Below are 26,344 nucleotides of genomic sequence, written 5' to 3'. Positions count from 1 at the left end.
ACAGGCACACACTAGTGGTGAGTCACAACTTCCTCTCCTGTTCCGACATTCACTCAGAGAGTCGCAGTTTGTGTGTGTGTGTGTGTGTGTGTCTCAGTGTAAAGCGGCAGCAGGAGGCTCTAAGTGAGAACTGACTTCCTCTCCTGTGAGCAGAGAGAGCAGAGAGAGCAGAGAGCAGAGAAGGGCTGCACACAGACTCACAGGTCAGTTCAAAACGACTCCGGTTTCAGTCCTTCAGAAGGCCATGAATATTCTCTTGTTGAAGCTGCAAACTGTCTCACCCGAGCGCGTTTCTTCTCACCTCGTATTGTATTCCAGTGTTATTTGTACTTACTGTAAACTACAATGTATTATTTTTGTACTGTAACCTTGTATAGCGTCTTGGATAGAGCCGTCTGCCAAATAAACTAATAATAATAATAATAATAGTGAAAGTGAGTGCCTACTGTGGGTAGCCTCGTTGCTGCAGGGTTGTGTGTGTGAGAGGGTGCGATTCAGTGTTCAGTAGAGTTGTGTATCGTTGCTGTGAGAGAGTCTGCGGAGTTTCGATTGTGTGTCAAAGATGTTCACTCCCTAATGCAAGTGTGCGTCGTTCAAAATTGCGACTGAGTCTGTGTGTGTGCCAATGCGTTTCAACATGGAAGAGAAGTTTGATTCACTTTATGATCGTTCCAAATTTCCGAATCCTTTCCATTCTTCCAAAGTTTAGTTTCATCAAAGCTGCAGACAGACAGACAGACAGAGCGCCCCCACAATGCCATTCGGTTCTGCATTATTTTACAGTTAGGTCGATTGTATTCTTTATCAAACACACCCCCGGATTTACATTCCTCAAAAATCATCTCTCTCTCCCTCTTTCTCTCTCTCCTTTCCTCTCTCTTTCTCTCTCCTCCCTCTCTCCTTCCTCACTCTCCCTCTATTCCTCTCTCCTCTCTCACTCCTCCCTCTCCCTCTCTCCTCCCTCTCTCTCTCTCTATTCCTCCCTGTCCCTCTTTCTCCTCCTTCTCCCTCTCTCTCTCTCTTTCTATTCCTCCCTCTCCCTCTCTCCCTCCCCCTCTCTCTCTCTCTCTCTCTCTCTCTCTCTATTCCTCTCTCTCTCTCTCTCTCTCTCTCTCTCTCTCTCTCTCTCTCTCTCTCTCTCTCTCTCTCAGAAGTGTAATCACAAAGTAAACTGAACTCTGAAAAGCCCTTGAAAACTCCTGAGGCTCTTTTCCTGTGCAGCGCTCCGTTCCCTTCACATGCCCGGACCTGCAAAGCGGACTCGGGGTAGCAGAGTGAGTGCTTTACTCGCATTCCCAAATCCTGCCGAGACAAAACCGGGCCGCTTGTGCTTATTGCAGCTGCATCGCGTTTACACACGGAGGAGAGGAGAGGGGGTCTGAACCAACAATCGTTACTACATTATTATTAGTATTAGGGTCGGATTCTCATTGTGGTTTGTATGTTGTGTTTGCGTTGCTTTGTGTTACATTGTGTTTTTGTGACTCTGTGTTTGCGTAGCTTTGCGTTACGTTGTGTAGATGGCGGTGTACAAGGTAACCGTGGCAACAGGAACCTCGGAATACTCCGGAACAAACAACTACGTTTACCTGACCCTGATCGGAGAGGCGGGTCAGAGCGAGAGGACTGTGCTGGACAACCCAGGGCTGGATCTGTGCAGAGGAGCGGTGAGGAGGCGGGGCGCACACACACACACCCACACACACACACATCAACACACCGATGTGTGTCTATGTGTGTGTCCATGTGACAGACTCTGATTGTGTGTGTGCACACTCACACACACACACACACACACACACACAGAAACACACAGATACACTCTCACAGACTCACACACGCACACTCACACAAACACACACACACTGACACACTCTCACAGACTCACGCACACACACAGGCAGGACCCCCTAGTGAAGGAGACGCTGACCCCGATGTTTCTCGCAGGTTGATGAGTATGAGATTCCGAGCCCGGTTCTACTCGGCCAGCTCCAGTTCGTTCGGCTGGAGAAGCGCCGGTACTGGGTGGAGGATAACTGGTTCTGCCGCTCTGTCAGCATCCGGACCCCAGGGGGCGACACTCACTCCTTCCCCTGCTACCGCTGGCTGGTGGGAGATGTGACCATTGAGCTGAGGGAGGGGCAAGGTGAGAGGGGGAGGGACCATGTGAGGTTGGGCGGAGCTTAACGGGAGGGGGAGGGGAGAGAGGGAGGGATAACTGTATATTGATATACAGATAGACAGACACACACTGTTGCAACAACTACACCACAAACTGTCCTCTCAATGTCTTCTCTCCCCCTCTCCTCTCTTCCCTTCTTCCCTCTCTCCTCCTCGCTCAGCTAAGAAGTTGTGTGATGATTCTCTTCCCGAGTTTCTGGCTCACCGCAAGAGAGAGCTGCAGGAGAGGCAGCAGATGTACAAGTGAGAGAGCATCTCAGTGTGTTTGTGTGTGTCTCAGTGTCTCAGTGTCATTCTCGTTTGTACTGAGCGGCATTCCGGTTTTTATTCCCGGAAGGTGGCTGGCCTGGGAGCCGGACATTCCAAAGTGTATTGATGTCAAAACAGAGAAGGAGCTTCCACAGGATGTGCGATTCGACAACGAGAAACAAGGAGACTTTGTGGGGTCTCTGCACTACGCGTGAGTCACACTGAGAGAGAGAGATACACTGAGAAAGAGAGAGATACACTGAGAGATAGACAGAGAGATACACTGAGAGAGAGATACACTGTGAGAGAGATACACTGTGAGAGAGATACACTGAGAGATAGACAGAGAGATACACTGAGAGAGGTACACTGAGAGAGATACACTGAGAGATAGACAGAGATACACTGTGAGAGAGATACACACTGAGAGAGATACACTGAGAGATAGACAGATACACTGTGAGAGAGATACACTGAGAGAGAGATACACTGTGAGAGAGAGATACACTGAGAGATAGACAGATACACTGTGAGAGAGATACACTGAGAGAGATACACTGTGAGAGAGATACATTGAGAGAGATACACTGTGAGAGAGATACACTGAGAGAGATACACTGTGAGAGAGATACACTGAGAGATAGACAGAGATACACTGTGAGAGGTACACTGAGAGAGATACACGGAGAGATAGACAGAGAGATACACTCCCTCTCTTTCTCCCTCTCCCTCTTTTTCCCTCTCTCTCTCCCCAGGTTGCTGGAGTTGTCTCTCAAAAAGCTGGTCATTAATTTTGGGAAGTCTTGGGACACCCTGGAAGATTTCAAAAGAATCTTCTGGAAGCTGAAGAGTCCAGTGGCAGGTAGGAACCCCTGCTGCTGACCCCTGAAAACACACCATGTACCCCTCTACCCCCCTGCACCCCTTCAGCCCCCTGCACCACTCTCCTCTCTCTCCTCTCTCAGAGTATGTGATGGATCATTGGAAGGAGGATTGGTTTCTCCTCTCTCTCTCCTCTCCTCTCTCAGAGTATGTGATGGATCATTGGAAGGAGGATTGGTTTCTCCTCTCTCTCTTCTCTCCTCTCTCAGAGTATGTGATGGATCATTGGAAGGAGGATTGGTTTCTCTCTCTCTCTCCTCTCCTCTCTCAGAGTTATCATTGGAAGGAGGATGGTATCTCCTCTCTCTCAGAGTTACCAATCGTGGAGGAGGAGTTTCTCAGACTCCTCTCTCTCCTCTCTCAGAGTATGTGATGGATCATTGGAAGGAGGATTGGTTTCTCCTCTCTCTCTTCTCTCCTCTCTCAGAGTATGTGATGGATCATTGGAAGGAGGATTGGTTTCTCCTCTCTCTCTCTTCTCTCCTCTCTCAGAGTATGTGATGGATCATTGGAAGGAGGATTGGTTTCTCTCTCTCTCTCTCCTCTCCTCTCTCAGAGTATGTGATGGATCATTGGAAGGAGGACTGGTTTCTCCTCTCTCTCTCTCTCTCCTCTCTCAGAGTATGTGATGGATCATTGGAAGGAGGATTGGTTTCTCCTCTCTCTCTCTTCTCTCCTCTCTCAGAGTATGTGATGGATCATTGGAAGGAGGACTGGTTTCTCCTCTCTCTCTTCTCTCCTCTGTGATGGATCATTGGAAGGAGGATTGGTTTCTCCTCTCTCTCCTCTCTCCTCTCTCAAGTAAGGTGATGGATCATTGGAAGAGGATTTGGTTTCCTCCTCTCTCTGAGTTCTCTCCTCTCACTACCTAGTAACTTCCTCCTAACTCTCTCAGAGGATAGAGAGGATCATTGGAAGGAGAGTCTCATTTCTACTCTAGTCTCCTTCCTCCTCTCTCAAGAGAGTGATGGATCATTGGAAGGAGGACTTTGGGTTTCTCCTCTCTCTCCTCTTCTCTCCTCTCTCAGAGTATGTGATGGATCATTGGAAGGAGGATTGGTTTCTCCTCTCTCTCTCTTCTCTCCTCTCTCAGAGTATGTGATGGATCATTGGAAGGAGGATTGGTTTCTCCTCTCTCTCTCTTCTCTCCTCTCTCAGAGTATGTGATGGATCATTGGAAGGAGGATTGGTTTCTCCTCTCTCTCCCTTCTCTCCTCTCTCAGAGTATGTGATGGATCATTGGAAGGAGGATTGGTTTCTCCTCTCTCTCCTTTCTCTCCTTCTCAGAGTATGTGATGGATCTGGTTTCTCCTCTCTCTCTTCTCTCCTCTCTCAGAGTATGTGATGGATCATTGGAAGGAGGATTGGTTTCTCCTCTCTCTCCCTTCTCTCCTCTCTCAGAGTATGTGATGGATCATTGGAAGGAGGATTGGTTTCTCCTCTCTCTCTCTCCTCTCTCCTCTCTCAGAGTATGTGATGGATCATTGGAAGGAGGATTGGTTTCTCCTCTCTCTCCTCTCTCCTCTCTCAGAGTATGTGATGGATCATTGGAAGGAGGATTGGTTTCTCCTCTCTCTCCTCTCTCCTCTCTCAGAGTATGTGATGGATCATTGGAAGGAGGACTGGTTTCTCTCTCTCTCAATTTCAATATCAAGGAGACCCTTAAGTCTCATACTGAATCCTTTTCCTCCTAGTATCCTCTCTCACTCTTCCTTCCTCTATCTCTCAATTGGAGAGAGGATGATCATTGAAGGAGAGAGTTTCTCCTCTCTCTCGTAACCTCTCCTCCTCTCAAAGTATGTGATGGACTCCTTCTAATTGGGAAGGAGGATTGGTTTTCTCCACTCTCTCTCCTCTCTCCTCTCCTCAGAGTATGTGATTTGGATCATTACATCGGTTGCTACCTCTCTCTCTCTTCTCTCCTCTCTCAGAGTATGTGATGGATCATTGGAAGGAGACCTAGCACCTTTCTCTCTCCTTTCTCCTCTCTCTCTCTTCTCTCCTCTCTCAGAGTGTGTGATGGATCATTGGAAGGAGGATTGGTTTCTCTCTCTCCTCTCTCAGAGTATGTGATGGATCATTGGAAGGAGGATTGGTTTCTCTCTCTCTCTCTTCTCTCTCCTCTCTCAGAGTATGTGATGGATCATTGGAAGGAGGATTGGTTTCTCCTCTCTCTCTCCTCTCTCCTCTCTCAGAGTATGTGATGGATCATTGGAAGGAGGATTGGTTTCTCCTCTCTCTCTCTTCTCTCCTCTCTCAGAGTATGTGATGGATCATTGGAAGGAGGATTGGTTTCTCCTCTCTCTCCTTTCTCTCCTCTCTCAGAGTATGTGATGGATCATTGGAAGGAGGATTGGTTTCTCCTCTCTCTCCTCTCTCCTCTCTCAGAGTATGTGATGGATCATTGGAAGGAGGATTGGTTTCTCCTCTCTCTCCTTTCTCTCCTCTCTCAGAGTATGTGATGGATCATTGGAAGGAGGATTGGTTTCTCCTCTCTCTCCTCTCTCCTCTCTCAGAGTATGTGATGGATCATTGGAAGGAGGATTGGTTTCTCCTCTCTCTCTCTTCTCTCCTCTCTCAGAGTATGTGATGGATCATTGGAAGGAGGATTGGTTTCTCCTCTCTCTCCTTCTCTCCTCTCTCAGAGTATGTGATGGATCATTGGAAGGAGGATTGGTTTCTCCTCTCTCTCTTCTCTCCTCTCTCAGAGTATGTGATGGATCATTGGAAGGAGGATTGGTTTTTCGGATTCCAATTTCTTAACGGCAGTAATCCCGGGATGATCCAGCAGTGCCAGAAGCTGCCCAGGAACTTCCCCGTGAGCGCAGACATGGTGCAGGCCTCCCTGCGAGCAGGGACCACCCTGAGCAAGGAGATGAAGGTGAGACCCCCCCTCCTCTCCCTCCTCTCACTTTCCGCCTCCTCTCCTTCTCCCTCCTCTCTCTAACCCCTCTCTCCTCCCCTTCTCCCCCTTTCTCTCCTCCCCTCATCCCCCTCTCCCCCTCTTCTCTCTCTTCCTCCTCCTTTCCCCCCTCCCCCTCCTCTCCCTCCTCTTCTCCATTTCCCCTTCCTCTCCCTCCTCTCTCTAAACCCTCTTCTCCTCTCTCTCTAACCCCTCTCTCCTCTCCTATCTCTAACGGCCATCTCCTCTCCTCTCCTCCTCTCTGACCCCTCTCTCCTCTCCTCTCTCCAGGCTGGTAATATCTACCTGATGGACTATGCTATATTGGACGGCCTCCCTGCTAATGTGATCCGAGGGAAGCAGCAGCACCTCGCTGCCCCCCTGTGCCTCCTCTATGAGCATCCAGACAAGGGACTGCTCCCCTTGGCTATACAGGTACAGAGACCCCCAGACAAGGGGCTACCCCCCCTGGCTATACAGAGACCCCCAGACAAGGGGCTGCTCCCCCTGACTGTAAACTGTCTCTCTCTGTGTATGTCTGTCTCTCTCTCTCTCTCTCTCTCTCTCTCTCTCTCTCTCTCTCTCTCTCAGCTGGGTCAGACCCCAGGCCCCGGCACACCTGTCTTCCTCCCATCGGACCCCCCACTGGCCTGGCTGTTGTCAAAGATCTGGGTTCGAAACTCAGATTTCCAGATCTTCCAGATCCTGACTCACCTGCTGCGCACTCACCTGGTGATGGAGGTGTTCTGTGTGGCCACGCTGAGACAGCTCCCCGCAGTTCACCCAGTCTACAAGGTACTGGGGAGACTGGGAGCACTGGGAAAGGGTGTACCAGGGGACTTGGGATACTGGGAACCAGTGACTGGGGGGGGCTGTGGTTACTGGGAATGAGTGTACGAGGGACTGGAAAATATATTATAGGTGTGTATGTGAAAAAGCTAGAAGCTGAGCCAACTGGTAACACAGTGCCCTCCTGTGGCGAGTTTCTGTATTGAATAAGTTGAGTTTGTTTGATCTCCTCTCAGCTCCTCATCCCTCACCTGCGCTACACACTGGAGATCAACACTCGTGCACGCTCCCAGCTCATATCCAACGACGGCATCTTCAAAAGGGTACGGCTGTCTGTCTGTCTGCCTACCTATATGTCTGTCTGTCTGTCTGTTGGTGTGTCTGCCTGCCTATCTGTTTGTCTCTCTCCCCTCTCTCACCCCCTCTCTCCCCTCTCTCACCCCCTCTCTCCCCACTCTCACCCCCTCTCTCACCCCCTTTCTCTCCCTCTCTCACCCCCTCTCTCCCCTCTCTCACCCCCTCTCTCCCCCAGGTTTCCTCTACAGGGGGCTCTGCTCTCCTCCTGCTCTCTCAGAGGGAGTTTAAGATTCTGTCCTACGAGTCTCTTCAGCCCCGGTTAGATTTTCAGCGGCGCGGCGTGACGAAGCTCAGGGATTACTTCTACCGCGAGGACAGCCTGATGCTGTGGGACACCATCCAGAGGTAACAAGAAACACCTGAACCACAAACACACACCTGAACCACAAACACACACACCTGGAATAGAAACACACACACCTGAATCACAAACACACACACCTGGAACACAAACACACACACCTGAACCACAAACACACACACCTGGAATAGAAACACACACACCTGAACCACAAACACACACACCTGAACCACAAACACACACTCCTGGAACACAAACACACACACCTGAACCACAAACACACACACCTGAACCACAAACACACACACTGAACCACAAACACACACTCCTGAAACACAAACACACACTCCTGAACCACAAACACACACACCTGAACCACAAACACACACTCCTGAAACACAAACACACACACCTGAACCACAAACACACACACCTGAACCACAAACACACACTCCTGGAACACAAACACACACACCTGAACCACAAACACACACACCTGAACCACAAACACACACTCCTGAACCACAAACACACACACCTGAACCACAAACACACAAACCTGAACCACAAACACACACTCCTGAACCACAAACACACACACCTGAACCACAAACACACACACCTGAACCACAAACACACACACCTGGAACACAAACACACACACCTGAACCACAAACACACACACCTGAACCACAAACACACACTCCTGAACCACAAACACACACACCTGAACCACAAACACACACACCTGAACCACAAACACACACACCTGAACCACAAACACACAAACCTGAACCACAAACACACACTCCTGAACCACAAACACACACACCTGGAATAGAAACACACACACCTGAACCACAAACACACACACCTGAACCACAAACACACAAACCTGAACCACAAACACACACTCCTGAACCACAAACACACACACCTGGAATAGAAACACACACACCTGAACCACAAACACACACACCTGAACCACAAACACACACTCCTGAACAACCATCACACTCCTGAACCAGGTGTTAGGACCCAGCTGCCCTGCACAATCTCTCCTCTCCTCTCCTCTCAGCTATGTCTCTGGCCTCGTCTCTCTCTATTACTCCTCGGACGCTGAGGTCACTCAGGACTCGGAGCTGCAGCTGTGGATCCGTGACATCACTGAGGAGGGGTTCAGAGACGTCCCCCAGTTCGGTGAGTGAGGGGGAGGGGTGAATAGGGTGACTCCAATCCCTTTAATCTTTGTCCAGAAGGTTACTGCTTCGTTAATTTGTTCACAGATTCATTGGCAGTAGATTTCGCGGATGTCTCATTCAATAATCGATTGTCTCTCTGTCTCCCTGTCTCTGTGTCTGTCTCCCTACCTCTCTCTCTCTCTGTCCCCCTGTCTGTCCCTCAGGTCTGTCCAGTGAGTTGAGAAGCAGGAAGGAGCTGGTGACTCTCCTGAGTGTGGTGATCTTCACTGCCAGTGTACAGCACGCAGCTACCAACAACGGACAGGTAACCCTGAACTCCAAACTCCAGCACCCCTGCACCCACAACCCCAGCACCTCCTGCACCCTGACCCCAGCACCCCCTACACCCTGACCCCAGCACCCCCAGCACCCACAACCCCAGCACCCTGACACCATGTAGGGACGTCACCCTGTGGGACCTACCCCACCCCTGCACCCACAGGCACCCTGACAACCTATCCCCCGTGGGACCACCTGCACCCGTGATCCCCAGCACCCCCTACACCCACGACCCCAGCACCTCCTGCACCCTGACCCCTGCACCCCAGCACCCCCCAGCACCCCCAGCACCCTGACCCCAGCACCCCCTACACCCTGACCCCAGCACCCCCTGCACCCACCACCCCAGCGCCCCTCACCCCTACACCCTCACCCCCTCACTGTGTGGTCTCCTTCCTCCCCCGCAGTTTGATTGGTGCGCCTGGGTTCCGAACACACCCTGCACCATGCGCCTACCGCCGCCCACTTGCAAGGGTTCCGTTACCATGGAGATGATCATGGAGACTCTGCCAGACATCAGCCAATCCTGCGTGGAGATGGCAATCACATGGCACCTGGGCAGGGCACAGCCGGACGCGGTGAGCATCACATTGTCACATGACTCGGTTCGGTTTCAATAACACTGATGAAGGCACTAGAGCCCAAACCCTGGTCTGCTTGACTCAGTTTAGTTTCAGTAACACTGATGAAGGCACTAGAGCCCAAACGCTGCTCTGCTTGACTCAGTTTAGTTTCAGTAACACTGATGAAGGCACTAGAGCCCAAACGCTGCTCTGCTTGACTCAGTTTAGTTTCAGTAACGCTGATGAAGGCACTAGAGCCCAAACGCTGCTCTGCTTGACTCAGTTTAGTTTCAGTAACACTGATGAAGGCACTAGAGCCCAAACACTGCCCTGCTTGACTCAGTTTAGTTTCAGTAACACTGATGAAGGCTCTAGAGCCCAAACGCTGGTCTGCTCGACTAAGTTTAGTTTGTAGTCTGGAGGTTTTCCTGTGCAGTCTGTGACTCGCTGCCTTGCTCTGTCTCCTCAGATTCCTCTCGGACGGCACACTGAGGAATACTTCACAGAGGAAGCAGCCCAGGCAGAGATACGCAAATTCAATGAGACGCTGAAAGAGATCGAGCAGAAAATAGAGGAGAGGAACGAGAGCCTGGAGCTGAAATATGAATACCTGAAACCAAGCAGGATCGAGAACAGCATCACTATATAGGGAGGAGAGGAGAGGAGGGAAGGAGGAGAGGTAGAGGGGGGAGAGAAGAGAGAGGAAGAGGGGAGAGAGGGGAGAGGAGGAGAGGAGAGAGGGGAGGGAAGGAGGAGAGAGGGGGAGAGGAGAGGGAGAAATAGAGGAGAGAGGAGAGAGGGAGAGGTGAGAAGAGAGGGGTAGAGAGGGGGACAGTCAAATACTACTATTTGCATCCAAGCAAGATTGAAAACCGCATTAAAAACAACAACTCACCTGTGTCTGTGCTGTACTGTGCACACCGTTGCTATCAGTTCATGTTTTTTTGTTGTTTATTTTGAATATTCTGCTGTATGTTGCATTGAATTATTATTTGTGAAGTGTGAAAGTGAAGCACAGAGAAGAGAATGAACCAGCCCCTTCTCAAAGTGTAGCACAGAGAAGAGAATGAACCAGCCCCTTCTCAAAGTGTAGTGAATCACAGAGAATGAACCAGCCCCTTCTCAAAGTGTAGTGAAGCACAGAGAAGAGAATGGACCAGACCCTTCTCAAAGTGAAGCACAGAGAAGAGAATGAAGCAGCCCCTTCTCAAAGTGAAGCACAGAGAAGAGAATGAAGCAGCCCCCTTCTCAAAAAGCACAGAGAAGAGAATGAACCAGCCCCCTTCTCAAAAAGCACAGAGAAGAGAATGAACCAGCCCCTTCTCAAAGTGAAGCACAGAGAAGAGAATGAACCAGCCCCTTCTCAAAAAGCACAGAGAAGAGAATGAACCAGCCCCCTTCTCAAAGAAGCACAGAGAAGAGAATGAACCAGCCCCTTCTCAAAGTGAAGCACAGAGAAGAGAATGAACCAGCCCCTTCTCAAAGTGAAGCACAGAGAAGAGAATGAAGCAGCCCCTTCTCAAAGTGTAGCACAGAGAAGAGAATGAACCAGCCCCTTCTCAAAGTGTAGCACAGAGAAGAGAATGAACCAGCCCCTTCTCAAAGTGAAGCACAGAGAAGAGAATGAACCAGCCCCCTTCTCAAAGTGAAGCACAGAGAAGAGAATGAACCAGCCCCCTTCTCAAAGTGCAGTAAAGCACAGAGGAGAGAATGAACCAGCCCCTTCTCAAAGTGAAGCACAGAGAAGAGAATGAACCAGCCCCCTTCTCAAAGTGAAGCACAGAGAAGAGAATGAACCAGCCCCTTCTCAAAGTGAAGCACAGAGAAGAGAATGAACCAGCCCCTTCTCAAAGTGAAGCACAGAGAAGAGAATGAACCAGCCCCTTCTCAAAGTGAAGCACAGAGAAGAGAATGAACCAGCCCCTTCTCAAAGTGAAGCACAGAGAAGAGAATGAACCAGCCCCTTCTCAAAGTGAAGCACAGAGAAGAGAATGAACCAGCCCCTTCTCAAAGTGAAGTAACAGCTATTTCACAGCTAACTGTCACTCAGCTGATGTCTGTCATATGACCAGCCATCACCACCCCAGAGGTCATACCATCCTTTACCATGGGGGGGGGGGGGGGGGGGGGTCGGATTAAAAATAATACAGCACATCCCGATGATTTCATCATGAATTTACCTCGTATTTAATATTCAGAAGCACATTTAACAACTCTCACATATGTACTAATCAACAAATCTACTTCTGTCTCTTTAAAAAGTATTTGGTGCCCCCCCCCCCTACGTTAAGAAATGGATTGGTCGTGTTTTGGAACGCACCAGCATGGTACGAATAAAAGGGGTGGCAATATAGATTAAACACGTAACATTATTTTAAAAATACAGCGTTATTAATTATTGATCATGTTTAAATGAAAAAAAAGGTAATTTCTTTTCAACATTAGCTACCTAAGATGGGTATATCTTACAATTACAGTATAGCGATCGCTGTCTCTACTCGTGTCTCTCTTTCGTTGGTAGTTCCCGGACCGGTTTTTTCCGAGTCTTTCCGGAACGAGCCGAGCTGACAGACCGGGATCGAATCTCTTCCGTTCGGTTGGTTTCGTGTCAGTCCTGATAGATGCACGCTTGTGGGTAGTGTCGACTCTCTTTGGTTAGGAAAAAAAAAACACATCATTTTATTCGGGAGTTGCATTAATTAGACGAATTCACTGCGAAGCGATGGCGTCTTTATTGTTCTGCGGGCCGAAGCTGGCGGCTTGCGGGATCGTGCTTAGCATCTGGGGGGTGATTATGCTGGTAAGAGACGCCTTGTGTTGTTATATTTAATATGCATGTGGATAAGGGGTGTGCAATGCTGGCCGCTTGTTATATACAGCAGTGTGCACAGCGCCGGGGTTCCTGCGCTGCCTGTCGTTGAGTTTGTGTTATAATTTCAACACACTGGACTGTACGGAGTCAGGCGCAAGTCATTTACATTCACTTATACCGTGCCTTCTTATATACAAAATAAAGATATCTGTGCACACGTTTATAAAAGCAGAGCGTTGTTTTCTTTTAGCGGGTTTCAATAATGAACGCGAGTTTGACAGATCCGCAGTGATGTGTTTGCGGATCATGTGACAGCTTGAGGCGACATGGTGTCGGTCCAGGTTATGTCAGTCTCTCCTGGGAGAGAGGGAGCTGGCATGCTCAATTATATTATTATTTGAACGATGTTAGCAAGTCTTTGAGTGTTTGGCGATGGGTTCGGCTTCAGTCCTCCAAACACTCCCCCTCTCCCGGCCCGAGGAGTTGTTTCAGGTCGCAAAGTGTTTTATTATTAATACTGACTGGAGCTCTTAGAGGAAGCGAAAGAAAGCGATTCCTTTGCAAAGACAAGCAGGAACTCACAAGCCGTTTACTGCGAACTGCGCTGCAACACGTCTTAGCAAAGTTATACACAAACATAGCAATCGAGATCGTCAGCAAACAACACTGGACTTCAAAATAAAAACCAGTGACTGTATTCACCAAGTCAAAAGAACAAAGACATTAAATCCATCATAACAAACAAAGTGTTATTTTTCATTTATTAAAACGTGTAGAAAGTGCCGATAGCTCCATATATACGGGCTATGCATACTATATATATATATATATATATATATATATATATATATATATATATATATATATATATATATATATAGAGAGAGAGAGAGAGAGAGAGAGAGAGAGAGAGAGATGGAATACAAACTACACACGCGTTTCATTGTGACCAGTTTTTTCTAAACGCGAGGTTTTTACCAGTTTTGAATCCACATTAATTTCTTCAGTAATTTTAATCACATTTCTGTGAATATTTTTACTTTTGTGATTGACAACAAACGATTGTGACGCGGGGTGTCGTTGATCCTCGCGATGCGCAGGACGGGACGCTTCCCTCCGGTGTACTTTTATTTTTGTAAGTTTTATTTTTTTCACAGTTCAAAAAACAAAAAAAGCTGTGAACTGAGCCGAGCCTGCGTTTCTCTGCTGGTCAGAGCAGGACAGCGCTGGCTGCTTGTAGTTCTGTCAGCCGCTGTGTGGCTCAGCAATGTTCAGAGCAGGGGAGAGAGTCTGTTTACTGAACACACACACACACACACACACACTGAGACACACAGGGTCTGTTTACTGAACACACACACACACACACACTGAGACACACAGGGTCTGTTTACTGAACACACACACACACTGAGACACACAGGGTCTGTTTGTCCCGTATGTGTTATCGTGGGTCTGTTTGTGAAGTTGTACAGAAGTGTCTCCTGTGTGTCTGTCGTGTTCATGTCCAGTGTATTATATGGGGATATATATAGAATGAATGTTTCTCCAGCGTTGATCTATCTCTCTCTCCTCTCTCTAGGTGATGCTGGGAATCTTTTTCAATGTGCACTCGGCTGTGCTGATTGAAGATGTCCCTTTCACAGAGGCGGACTTCCACGAGGAGTGAGTAACACGCAAACACGCGTCAAAGGACGGAGGCTCAACCACAAGCGAGCGTCTTAAACCGCTGTGCAGAACAGCCGGGCTCGTCTGAGATTGTGGGTGTAGCGCTTTACGCTGCTGTCACCGACGGAGGACAGAATGGGTAGCGCCCGACAGATATAATTTATAAACTGAACAACCCTAGAACTACATAACTATGTGAGAGACTCTCTCTGCAGTGAGCCCTCTCCTCAGCGGATCTATGCCCTGTATTATCAGATCTCTCTCTCTCTGCAGTAAGTCCCCTCCTCAGCGGATCTATGCCCTGTATGATCAGGTCTCTGTGTATCTCTCTCTCTCTGCAGTAAGTCCCCTCCTCAGCGGATCTATGCCCTGTATGATCAGGTCTCTGTATCTCTCTCTCTCTGCAGTAAGTCTCCTCCTCAGCGGATCTATGCCCTGTATGATCAGGTCAGCTACAATTGCTTCATCGCGGCCGGGATATACGTGCTGCTCGGGGGATTGTCCTTCTGCCAGGTGCGACTCAACAAGCGCAAAGAGTACATGGTGCGCTAGTCCGGAGCGGCACTGCGCGGCATCGCCCCCCCTCTGCTGGTCATCTCCGGAACTGCAGCCTGCTTAATCGTTCTCTCTCTCTCTGCACTGAAACTTGTGTTTGTCTGAAATTCCCGTAACTCTGTTCTGTTTTTAAAGGTTCTGTTTATTACTTTTATAGGAGGGGGGTCTTCATTTTGTTGGGTTGATTTTGGGGGGTGTCTTTGTTCCGACCCCAGTTCTAAAACTGATCTGAATGAAATAAATGTGCTTCATGATCTCATCGTTCCTGTTAAACGAGCCCGGAGCGGAGGGGGGCGCTCCAGGACTGGCAGTGCAAACCGCTGCTCTGAGATGCGTTTGTATTTAATAATGTACGGGATGTGTTCAAACGATGTGCATTCCAGAGAGATATCTCAATCTCACCTCCCTCCCTCTATCTCTCCTTCCCTCTCTGTCTCTGTGTAAATATCCCAGGCTCCGTGTTCTACATGTTTAGACATTGTGATGTATTTCAGTAGCTGTTTGATTATTACAGTGATATATAACAGAGAATATAAACGAACGTGTCAGTCAGTATAGATGAGTTTTCTTAGAAAGCGTTGTTTTTTTTTTTCTTGTTGTTTTTGTTTTAAAACCCCCTGTGACTGAATGTTGACAATAAAGTGAGTTTGACGGAGAGCGAGCGCTGCTGTCTGTTTTAATCGGTTACAGTCGAGGCGTGGTTTGCACTGTGAGCACACACACACACACACACACACACACACGTATATATATACACACACACACACACACATATCTATATATATATATATATATATATATATATATATATATATATATATATATATATATATATATATAGACACACACACAGAGACACACACGCGTTTACTACAGAAGGGTAACACGCAGCGATCTGCACAGCGTTACAGGGGCAGCGTCACGGTGCAGAAGATCATTCGATACGCGATTCTGCAGAGAAGCAGAACGGCGTGAATGGAAGAACAGAAGAGTTTGGGGGGCGGGTTCTAAACTGTGACGTTTATTTCCCAAATCCTGACCGGCGGCGTTTCGGTCCAATCAAAGTTTCGGTGTCGGCTTCTGTTGTAGTGAGGAGGCGTTTTTATTTTTCAGATCGACGTGCCTTTCTGGCCAATGAAAGTAACCCGAATGAGGCTCCGGACCAATGGGCGCAGAGGGTCTGGCGCTGAAGAAGTTTGATTTTAAGGCTGGTGTTTTTGTTTTTATTTCTCGGGATTGTTTGAGGAGTTTAAAGAAATTGGGTTGGTTTGAACAAGGGCGCGTCTGTGAAGAAAAAGATCATACAGAAATGAGCAAGGATCGCAACATGATCTTAATTTATTAAAACAGACGCTTTTGTTTTTAATTTGGCGGCAGCGGCAGAAATCGGGCCTGCGTGGTTTATTGTTTTCTCGGTGGGAGAAAATTAAAAAAAAATAAAAAGAAATAAAAAGAGAGAGAGAGAGAGAGGGGGAGAGAGGAGAGGAGAGAGAGAAATAAATAGAGAGAAATAAATAGGAGAGGAGAGGGAGAGAGAAATAGAGAGATAGAAATAAATAGAGGGGGAGAGAGAAATAAAGAGAGAGAGGAGAGGAGAGAGAAATAAATAGAGAGAGAGAAATAGAGGAGATGAGGAGAGGGAGAGAGAAATAGAGAGGGGGGAGAGAGAGGAGAGAGAGAAATAAATAGAGGAGAGGAGAGAGAGACTTGGAGTATTATCCTTCCAAACTGTTACTCTAAGAATTGCACGCCCCTGTTTGTTTAGCAGCAGTGTGAGGTCTTTTCACAGATAAACCATTTTTTTAAGGATTAAAAAACAAAACAAAAAAAAAGTATTTATAGGAATTATTATTAATATTATTATCCTGAGTTTATTTGAATATTTAAAACTCTTAGTTTCGTTTTTTTTTTAAATACGGTTTAAAAAAAGGGTGTTTTTTGTGGAATAACTTGACGAGAGAAATGACGTCAGCATCAACAAAGGTGAGTCTCGCTTTTCAAACATTATTCAGCAGCTTTCACTGGACTCTATGAAGCTGAGGGAGTTCATTCTATATAGAGGGGGTGCAATTCAATATGTTAACAAGGGAACATTATTCAGCAGCTTTCACTGGACTCTATGAAGCTGAGGGAGTTCATTCTATATAGAAGGTGTGGAATTCAATATGTTAACAAGGGAACATTATTCAGCAGCTTTCACTGGACTCTATGAAGCTGAGGGAGTTCATTCTATATAGAGGGGGTGCAATTCAATATGTTAACAAGGGATCATTATTCAGCAGCTTTCACTGGACTCTATGAAGCTGAGTGAGTTCATTCTATATAGAGGGGGTGCAATTCAATATGTTAACAAGGGAACATTATTCAGCAGCTTTCACTGGACTCTATGAAGCTGAGGGAGTTCATTCTATATAGAGGGGGTGCAATTCAATATGTTAACAAGGGAACATTATTCAGCAGCTTTCACTGGACTCTATGAAGCTGAGGGAGTTCATTCTATATAGAGGGGGTGCAATTCAATATGTTAACAAGGGAACATTATTCAGCAGCTTTCACTGGACTCTATGAAGCTGAGGGAGTTCATTCTATATAGAGGGGGTGCAATTCAATATGTTAACAAGGGAACATTATTCAGCAGCTTTCACTGGACTCTATGAAGCTGAGGGAGTTCATTCTATATAGAGGGGGTGCAATTCAATATGTTAACAAGAGAGCGTTTGCTGCAGCTCCCTTCCCTTGTCAGTGGTTGTTTCCTGCATGTGACTCCGCTGCTCCCCCCTCAGGTGGGAGAGATCTTCTCCGCGGCTGGCGCTGCCTTCACTAAGCTGGGGGAGCTCACGATGCAGCTCCACCCTGTGGCCGACTCCAGTCCTGCAGGGTGAGTGCGAGCGAAGGCTGGTTTCTGTTCCAGCTGAGCGGTCTGTTACTGAACTCTTAATTGAAGTGATAATGTGCTTCATCAGACCTCTTAAATTAAGTTTCGAGTGACTTCCAAACCGTTGTCGTTCATTTGGAACCTGCAACTTCTTTTAAGTCACTTGAAATCTGCAGCTTGTTTTTCTAAGAACCGAAAACAATTATAAAGGTCAAACGAAGCAGATTATAACCCTAACCCTACACCTGTACCCGAGACAGTGATGTGACGCTGTAATGCGTGTATCAGGGGTGGAAATAAGACTGCTGTTGCACAGCGGTATCACCCAGTGCAGGTTTTACTACCAGCTTGATCAGCCCCAGTGTGTCTAGGCAACAAGCTCAGGTGTGTCTGATTATCTAACACAATAGAAATCAGGAATGGATCAAACTGCTGGGCAACATGAGTCTTATTTGAGTCCCTGCTGTGTCCTTGCAGTCCCCCTTGCTTGTTGATTTATTGATTATAATTTTCTGGTGTTTTTTTTTTTTTTTTTGGAACCTGTTGATGTTCCGTTTGGTAAAGTTTATTTTTTGTTTCATATTTTTGAGTGTCCTGAGGATTCTCAAGTCAAGCAGAGCGGTGCCTCGGCTGGTGCTTTCATCGGTGTCCCCCTGTCTCTAACTGTCCCCCTGTCTCTCTGCAGGGCCAAGTGGACGGAGACGGAGATCGACATGCTGCGCTCGGCGGTGTGTCACTTCGGGGAGGATCTAAATCAAATCAGCTCCGTTATCAAAGACCGCACTGTGTGAGAAAAACACCTTCCTCTGAGGAGAGAGAGAGAGGAGAGGAGAGGAGAGAGAGAGAGAGAGGAGAGGGGAGGGAGAGAGACACAAAGAGAGAGAGAGAGGAGTCGAGAGGGGAGAGGAGGAGGGGGGGGGGAGACACAGAGAGAGAGATTGATTACACTGCAGACAGTAATCATCCAAACATGAGCTTGTGATAATCAATGTACTGATATCAGCTGCTGAAAGTCTTTGTTTCTTTCTTTACAATTTGAGCCAGTCCGGATTTTACATTCATTCTGTGAGATTATTATTAATGATAATTCTCCCCCAGTAGTTTAATGTAAGCTAAAGGCAGTGATGAACGCTCCGCTGAATCATTCCTGTGCTTGACTTGGTTTCCTGTCGCCATGGTGACTTATTTAATGAGGTCAGAAAAACACACGGAAAGTTTGATTAAAGCAGAGTGACTATTTTACCCCTGATCTGATTAGTCATGTAACAAACCTCTCTCTCTCTCTCTGTCTGTCCCCTCCCCTCCCCCTCTCTCTGCCTCTTCTCTCTCTCTCTCTCTGCCTCCTCCTCTCCCCGTCTCTCCCTCTCTGCCTCCTCCTCTCTCTCTCTCAGCGCTCAGATCAAGACCACAGTGAAACGGAAGCTCTGTGAAGACAGTGGGGTCCCCCTCTCCTCTGAGTCCCCCAAGAAGTCCCAGAAGAAAGCCCCCGTCGCCGTGGTGACGGCCCACTCAGTCATCGGCGTGCCGACTGCCCAGGTCGTGGTGAGCCGGGGGCTGCCGGCCCCCCCCCCCACTGTCAAAAAACAGAAAACTGCAGGTAAGAAAACACCCCGAATACAGAGAACACTGAGACACTCTACACTGATAATACTGAGAACACCCTGAATACCGACACACACACACACACACACACACACAGTGTCTATGTATCTGTGGTTTGCTGGTGGTGTTTTGTGTGTGTGTGTTACACTGAGTTTCTCTCTCTCAGCGGATGTGACTCTCAGCGCTCTCAATGACTCGGATGTGAACAGTGACCTCGTTGATATTGAGGGGCTGGGAGAGGGGTCGGCCACCAAGAAGCTCAACTTCGACCAGGGTAGGACAGCAGCCTGGAGTCTCGCGTCCATCCCTGACCCCTGACCCCGTCCGCTTCACTCCCGTCCCCCGTTCTTCATTATTCTTAACTATCAATTCAACACGGTTATTGAGAAACTCTGCAGACTCTTGAGGTGACTCTGTAGCGCCCTTCCTTACACAGTGGCATCCCAGCGCTCTGTACAGAGTTTAAAACACAGAGCGAGAGAGAGCCTGTGTGCTGTAGACTCCAGCTGCACCCGACTAAAAGCGCACTTAAAAAAATAATTGAACAGATAGAGAATGGTTTCAGACTCCTGTGTTTCAACCTGCGAGGAATCGCTACAGCAAAGGCAAGCCCCGCGGAGCCAAACGCTCTTGTGCAGTGAAATAGTCTGTCGCAGGCATGGTTGGCAGTAAAAGCAGGAGTGGATGAGTCTGTCGGAGTCTCATGATGTGTTTTCTGTTCTTGGTTTTCAGACAGTTTGAATCTGGATTCCAGTCTGATCATGAACTCCAGTGACCTGCCTCTGCTGTCTCGCTGACAGACAGACAGACAGACGGACGGATGGCGTCTATGCATCTCCGTTCCAGCGCCTGTTACCATGGAAACAAGGGCTAGGCGTGGAAACGGATTTCTTGAGGCGCCTGGGGGGGAGGGAGTGAATCTGGCGCTCCTTGTATTTGAGTGTGAAAGACTTTCCAGTCACGGCTACCAACATACGTTCTGAGTGTTACTTTTAATTATTAAACAGAATTTGAATTATTAAACAGTATATTTATATGAAAAAAAAATACAACATCTAATAAATAAAGTTGTATTTTTATTATTTTTTAAAATCTTTTCTTGAAGTAGCCACGGATACAAACCTGTTTTTTTTTTTGTTTTTTTTTTGTATTTTTCAATAAAAATGATAAGAGGTGCCAGTTTGAAAAAGTAGGTTTACTGTACTGGGGAAAAAAACCAAAACCCCTGCTGTGAATCACTGTGCTGTGTCCCAGTCGTTGCTTCTAGATCATGGTTTATAGAAGTCCATCTCCACCCCTTTGCATTGTAATTGGGAGTGGATGCTGTTCGCCAGATTAAAATGCTGTGAGTGAGTGAGTGCTGAAAAAGAGATGCGGCTCCAAGTCTGATTGATTGTTATTTTGTTGGGTGTGTGCGTTTGGGAGTAACACTGCATTATCTATTACAATACATTGTGCTGCTTTGAAAATAATAACCCTTTCACACAAGAAATATTAAAAATAGCTGAAAAAAAAACAAAGCAGTTCTTACCATGTTATTTGAAGATAAGAAATGCTGGTCTTGTCTAATTTGAAAGATGCAAATAATTAAAGATCTAATTAAGGAAATGAGTTCAATTAAGGGTTCAGGACAGTAATTGAGAGCGCAGTTGTGCACACAGGTGGGGGTGGGGGGCCCGGCGCTGAGATTCAGAATCATCTATTGAAATTAAATTGAAATAAAACACACAAATAAATAAAACACACACAGAGATTGATTTGCATTAACTGTTCTTTCATTCATTTTTCACACCGCGTCTGCGCTGCCAGTTTGATGTTTTCTGTATACACTTTGCACTGCTGAGTCCGAACGCTGTTGAAACTGCTTGTAGTGTACAATAGACGAGCTGAATGAGAACTGGTGGTGGGGGGGGGGGCGGTCACACGATTAAAGTCTAGCACCTCTGAAAGCAGTTCACAAAGTTAACTCTAACCAATACTGTTCAGCGACGGACCAGCGGACACTGACGGATGTAAATGAAGCGGATTTAGGCGACGCTTGGTCCCGTAGAGAGAGGTGAGAGGATGGGAGGGGCTGCCTGGTCATCGCTGCGATCCTCAAGGACCCGACTCGCCAGCGCTTCTGAGATCGCTGGGCTGTTGTAGGGACTGGGCTGGGCTGGGAGGCCTCGTCTCGTCAGTCCGGCAGTATCGCTGCCCCGGGCACGCCGACGCCAGTGCTCTGCTGAACGGGTCGCACCATGCAGCAGCAGCACACGCAGCACTGGCAGCCTGCGAGGGGAGCTCCCAGTATTGATGTGCTGCTAGGGCAGGGCGGACTTGGGGCGCTTACTGCCTTTCATGGGACTGCTGCTTTAAAAGAGAAAAAGACTAATCGTATTGAATCAACACAGTGACGCCTGTATTCAAACCAGCCAAGAATATGCGTCTTGAATACTGAAATCACAATCATCAAAATAATAATCATAATCATAATCATAATAATAATAATGCCAAAACCTTAATTGCAGGTTGATTCCTTCTACATAATCCCCAGAAATACTTTTCCAACCACTGTTAATACAAAACTAACTCATACTGGAAGTTAAAGCTGAGTTTGTGGATGTGCGTGCCTGCAGCTATCTGTCGGATCACTTGCCGAGGCTGAGTTCACCCGCAATCACATCCGAAACAACGAGGAACACAATTCACGCAAAGACTTTTTGCGCTGCTGCTAAATCGATCTGGTTTGATAAACGGTACCCTACAAGCATACTTGACAGCAGTCAGCACCATTTCTCATTTGAAGTGTACGGAGCAGCACGGCAACAGAGTTACCTGTCAGCCCCCAACTGGTGTTCACATGTTTCAAATGCTTGGGCATTTAATATTATATATATATATATATATATATATATATATATATAATATATATATATATATATATATATATATATATATATATATATATATATATATATATATCTCCATCTTCACAAAGGCAGCTACGCCTTTATCTTCAACTAGCGTCACACATGCATTATCTGCTCCAAATGCAACATTGCAATACTGTATTCACTGCAATAAAGTCATTTTTCTCCTGTCGCCGATACTTCCTCCTCGCATGAAGGCAAAGCAGCCCGCTGCGTCGCGTCTTCTCCAAAGTCTTTCCTGCAGTAGCGCAGAGTCCCGGGCACAGCTGCGTCTCTGTGTTGTTACTGCTGTCGGCTCAAGGGGTGAAAAAAATCCCCCTTCAAGCCTGCGGCCAGTTGTGCGCTTGTAAGAGGCGCTGAGGTTTTTCAATACTCCTCGGGAGGCGATGCTACTGTCAGGAAAAGCCGCTTTCACAAGGGGGACGGTGTGATCTGCAGCCCAATTGGCACGGTGTCTGCTAGCAGAAAGTTTGTAAAAAAAAAGTGTCTCGGATTTAATGACATCGTTTTGGTTATATTTCATTGTTCAAGGACCCGCTGTCTCCGTGCATGTTTCGTGTTGAATTTTTTTTTTTTTTTTAATCTGGTCACCCGTGTCATGTATTCCGCCGAGTCTCATCTGCAGGACATGGTATTCACGCCGGCCGTGCTTTCCCGAAATCGTACTTCGTTTTCCACCCTCACTTTTGTCTAACCGTCTCAACACAAACTATAGGTTAACACCTGCCGCTAAGTAACCCCAGGGCTTTTCATGACAAAGCAAGATGCGTCACTCAACAGGGGTACCCAATCACAGCACGCTTTTCAGACAAGGACACATCCTAAAAGCCACGGGGAATCCTTTGCGAGTTCCTCTGACAAAGCCAGTAGGCGCGCCGCACATGCAGCGGCGTAGTAGAGACACCCAGCCCTGGTTTAAAGGGCTTGGCACCGCTGCGACGTCATGAAAACCGGCGCTGCTACGGCGTTACCCGGCAGCTGGCAACTCTGCAGCGCATGTAGGCAAATAGCTCAGGCGTGTCTTATTCTTAAACTCACAGTAAAACCTGGAATGGATCACACTGCTGTGCAATCGGAGTTCCATCCCCAACTCTGTTAGGGTAGACCTACTAACAGAAACTCGAAGCTCGCTGTTTTTCATCAGAGGTCTTTTTTCCAGAGTCTTCAAGAGCAGGTTTCAATGCGAATGCGCTGCAGGTGGCGCTGATGAAACGGTTTCAACAGGTCTCCCAGTCACAGGCTTCCCAGTACTCCCAGTAACAGCACGAAACGGTTTGGAACGTCGCTGGGAGCCTGCAAACCATGATGTGCTGCTGCCGGGAATACCAGCGTGAGAGCGGGAATACCATCAGGAATAACCGCCGGGAATCTGCCCGAGCCGCAGAGCCTGTGTCTAAAACTACAAACCGAAAATAACACAAGAGAGAGCAGAGAAGAGAGAGCAGAGCGAGAAAAGAAGAGAGCGCAGACACCAACCCGCGGTGATCACGCTGCCGTGCGCTGCAAAACAGTCACACTGTATTATAAAAACTGCAAATCAAAAAGTATAATTCACTATTTGGCAATATATATATATATATATATATATATATGTAAGATATAACTATTATAATGATACAACGAACTGGACTGCACTGATCCTGAATACAGTGATAATGAATACAGCGCTGTCATCTTTAATCCTCTACGTGATTCGCACATAATAAAACCCATTGAATATTTAAACCAGTGAATTAATCGGTCCCCGAGTCTCAGCCTCTCAGAGCATCTTCACCCTACCGGACTGCTGCTCTTCGAGACGCCATGTGGCGCAGGGGTTAACTCATCCCGCATCGTGTTTAGATTGAATGCAAACTAGCAGAGCACCCCTCTCTCGTCCTACGTGGATATTTCAGTTTGTTATTCTTCCACCACAGCGCTCAGCTTGCCTGTTCGGTTTCTTTTTTGTGTCCGACAGTGAGAGAATGAATTCGTCAGGAATTGCAAAGTGCTGCCGGACAAGCAGGTGGCATTTACAAGGAGATCCGAAATTATTATAATAATAATAATAATAATAATAATATAATAATAATAATAATAATAATAATAATAATAATAATAATAATAATAATAATAATAATAATAATAATAAATAAATACAACTAGAAAACAAAATAAACATTTGACAGTGTGTTTCAGAAAATCCACATTTCCCACCATTCTTTTAGTTCACCTCTTATTAATCAATGGAGAATGTGTGAACACCTTTAGTAATAATAATAATAAATAAATAATAATAATAATAATAATAATAATAATAATAATAATAATAATATTTAAACTGTTAACCCTGTAGGATATTTCTAAACTTTGTATTTTGTTTTGTAGGTTTTTGTTCTCAGTGCTGTCAGCTGATCTCATATTCAGTCACATGCAATTCTTATAGAAATGGGTTACAGTGAAATTAAAAAAAAATATGAATTCATTTATTTCCTTTAGCGTTTTCATTGGATGCAGAAAAATTAGTTAATTCTATAGGGTGATGCAAAACATATATAAATAAAATCAATAAATAAATCAATAATATATTGATACAATGAATTCATATTCACATGCTGCTCAATAGGTGTCTCAATAGATAACTACAGCCCTCAGCAAGCACTCACTTATAGCCACCTCCCCTATGGAATATATGCATTTACATGTTTACCATATAGGATACATGCATTTACTTATACATAGCCAAGAACTGCACCCACCTGAGCAGCCTGTATCGCTATGCTATAGCTGTACAGTGTACTGTATAGACCCTACAGCATTGTATAGGGGCCGGCATTCCCAACTATAGAGCTACATGCCTATATAATATACACAGTGCTGTTTAATGTATAGAGAGAGAGAGAGAGAGAGAGAGAGAGAGAGAGAGAGAGAGAGAGAGAGAGAGAGAGAGAGAGAGAGAGAGAAGAGAGAGGAAACTTTTTTTGAAAAACAACACAGATCTGACCTCCCCGGTCCTCTTCCAGTCCTCTGTTTTACCACAGACAGATAAGAAATCTGAAGGGAGGGAGGGAGGGAGGAAGGAGGGAGGGAGGAAGGAGGGTCGTATTAAAATAAAGAAACGGATATAAAAAGAAAGTTACAAAAAAATAAATCAACTCACCTTTTGTTTCTTTTCTTTCTGTTAGAAGTTTGCTATATATTTATTTGTATATACACCCTGCTTCTGATAGATAGAGAGAGAGAGAGGGAGAGGGAGGGAGGGAAAGAGACAGACTCTGTGTAGGTGCTAAAAAAAAGAAAGAAAGAAAAAATCATTTATAAATAAATACAAACAGGTTCTTTGCTGATAAACAGCAAACTCTGAAGCTGGCAGCAGGAAATTCATTAGTATTGAACTGATCTGATTATCCTCTACGTTCTGTAAATAACACAGAGTGTGCATTCCCAGCTCACATACAATAAGAAAATCAACACACTGCAATATTACCCTCACCTGTGGATTATTAGAATTATCCAAGGCAAAGCACTCGCTCCCTAGTCCCACACACAGGGTTACATGGTGTGTGTGTGTGTGTGTGTGTGTGTGTGTGTGTATGTGTAGAGAAGCTTTGCCTGCCCCACTTCGATAGGAAGAGCACATTTCAGAAAGCCGGATCTGTTCATTGTTGGGATGTGTTTTAATTAAGAATTAAAAAAAACGCATCGAGACAATATTAACAGACTGAGGCCAGAATGCAAACTTGATTCAATTCTAACGGTCACCCTGGTGTAAAGAAGCAGAGTCCCACTGAGAGACACTGAAACCGTTTCAACGAGGGGAACACTCAGGACAAGCCAGAAAAACACGAATCTGCTGAATTGGCTTCATCCCCTTTGATTTTTTATATTTTATTATTTTTTTAATATGGCCTCACACAAGGGTTTATTTATTTATTTATTAAACTAAATTATATAATTATTTTTAAATTGAATAAACCTATTTTTTAATATAGATTTATTTGACCTTTTTTTAAACATATCTACCAATAACAAGAATGATCTCAACGTCTCCCCCCAGTTATTGATGCAGAAAAACACACCAGTTATACTGAAACATAAACTGGCTAAAAGAAAAATAATTTTCTTAAAAAAAAAAAAAAAAAAAGTAAAATATTTTGCAGGCAGACACACTGTAGAGATATTTCCAAATGACAAAAC

General features: G+C 46.3%; 3 protein-coding genes across 8 annotated transcripts; all 3 read left to right on the top strand.

Moving 5' to 3' along the window:
- The first annotated feature begins 92 nt into the window (after window positions 1–92).
- On the top strand, window positions 93–10,444 carry LOC121305733 (polyunsaturated fatty acid 5-lipoxygenase-like). 3 transcript variants are annotated; one of them, XM_041237476.1, is made up of 15 exons: window positions 93–203; window positions 1,501–1,667; window positions 1,948–2,146; window positions 2,343–2,424; window positions 2,519–2,641; window positions 3,186–3,292; window positions 6,021–6,193; window positions 6,506–6,649; window positions 6,806–7,009; window positions 7,240–7,326; window positions 7,536–7,705; window positions 8,740–8,861; window positions 9,067–9,167; window positions 9,589–9,759; window positions 10,214–10,444. In XM_041237476.1, exons 2-15 carry the CDS (start codon window positions 1,521–1,523, stop codon window positions 10,391–10,393), a joined length of 2,010 nt encoding a protein of 669 aa, XP_041093410.1. In that variant the 5' UTR covers window positions 93–203; window positions 1,501–1,520; the 3' UTR covers window positions 10,394–10,444. The 3 variants fall into 3 exon arrangements, with proteins under 3 accessions (XP_041093410.1, XP_041093411.1, XP_041093413.1); XM_041237477.1 differs by lacking the exon at window positions 93–203 and adding an exon at window positions 1,146–1,274; XM_041237479.1 differs by lacking the exon at window positions 93–203 and adding an exon at window positions 1,303–1,376.
- A 1,852-nt stretch (window positions 10,445–12,296) lies between these two features.
- Window positions 12,297–15,436, top strand: rnaseka (ribonuclease, RNase K a). The gene is made up of 3 exons (XM_041237482.1): window positions 12,297–12,544; window positions 14,139–14,221; window positions 14,632–15,436. Exons 1-3 carry the CDS (start codon window positions 12,467–12,469, stop codon window positions 14,774–14,776), a joined length of 306 nt encoding a protein of 101 aa, XP_041093416.1. The 5' UTR covers window positions 12,297–12,466; the 3' UTR covers window positions 14,777–15,436.
- A 233-nt stretch (window positions 15,437–15,669) lies between these two features.
- Window positions 15,670–20,318, top strand: LOC121305622 (chromatin complexes subunit BAP18-like). 4 transcript variants are annotated; one of them, XM_041237307.1, is made up of 6 exons: window positions 15,677–15,986; window positions 17,563–17,657; window positions 18,340–18,441; window positions 19,046–19,251; window positions 19,423–19,530; window positions 19,989–20,315. In XM_041237307.1, the coding sequence occupies exons 1-6, from the start codon at window positions 15,945–15,947 to the stop codon at window positions 20,051–20,053; spliced, it is 618 nt and encodes a 205-aa protein (XP_041093241.1). In that variant the 5' UTR covers window positions 15,677–15,944; the 3' UTR covers window positions 20,054–20,315. The 4 variants fall into 4 exon arrangements, with proteins under 4 accessions (XP_041093244.1, XP_041093241.1, XP_041093245.1 ...); XM_041237309.1 differs by lacking the exon at window positions 15,677–15,986 and adding an exon at window positions 16,422–16,762 and having other exon boundaries at window positions 19,989–20,313; XM_041237310.1 differs by lacking the exon at window positions 18,340–18,441 and having other exon boundaries at window positions 15,670–15,986; window positions 19,989–20,318.
- Window positions 20,319–26,344: the final 6,026 nt, after the last annotated feature.

The sequence above is a fragment of the Polyodon spathula genome, chromosome 44 (assembly GCF_017654505.1).
Source record: "Polyodon spathula isolate WHYD16114869_AA chromosome 44, ASM1765450v1, whole genome shotgun sequence".
Classification (NCBI taxonomy): domain Eukaryota; kingdom Metazoa; phylum Chordata; class Actinopteri; order Acipenseriformes; family Polyodontidae; genus Polyodon; species Polyodon spathula.
This window is presented reverse-complemented; position numbering and strand designations above follow the sequence as displayed.

Excerpts from the sequence above, each read along its gene's own strand:
- LOC121305733 (XM_041237476.1), top strand. The coding sequence starts at position 1,521 with ATGGCGGTGTACAAGGTAACCGTGGCAACAGGAACCTCGGAATACTCC. Across the intron at positions 7,010-7,239 it reads CAGTTCACCCAGTCTACAAG|CTCCTCATCCCTCACCTGCG; the intron begins GTACTGGGGAGA and ends ATCTCCTCTCAG. Across the intron at positions 8,862-9,066 it reads CAGAGACGTCCCCCAGTTCG|GTCTGTCCAGTGAGTTGAGA; the intron begins GTGAGTGAGGGG and ends TCTGTCCCTCAG.
- rnaseka (XM_041237482.1), top strand. The coding sequence starts at position 12,467 with ATGGCGTCTTTATTGTTCTGCGGGCCGAAGCTGGCGGCTTGCGGGATC. Across the intron at positions 12,545-14,138 it reads TCTGGGGGGTGATTATGCTG|GTGATGCTGGGAATCTTTTT; the intron begins GTAAGAGACGCC and ends TCCTCTCTCTAG. Across the intron at positions 14,222-14,631 it reads GAGGCGGACTTCCACGAGGA|TAAGTCTCCTCCTCAGCGGA; the intron begins GTGAGTAACACG and ends CTCTCTCTGCAG.
- LOC121305622 (XM_041237307.1), top strand. The coding sequence starts at position 15,945 with ATGGGCGCAGAGGGTCTGGCGCTGAAGAAGTTTGATTTTAAG. Across the intron at positions 18,442-19,045 it reads GTTATCAAAGACCGCACTGT|CGCTCAGATCAAGACCACAG; the intron begins GTGAGAAAAACA and ends TCTCTCTCTCAG. Across the intron at positions 19,252-19,422 it reads CAAAAAACAGAAAACTGCAG|CGGATGTGACTCTCAGCGCT; the intron begins GTAAGAAAACAC and ends TCTCTCTCTCAG.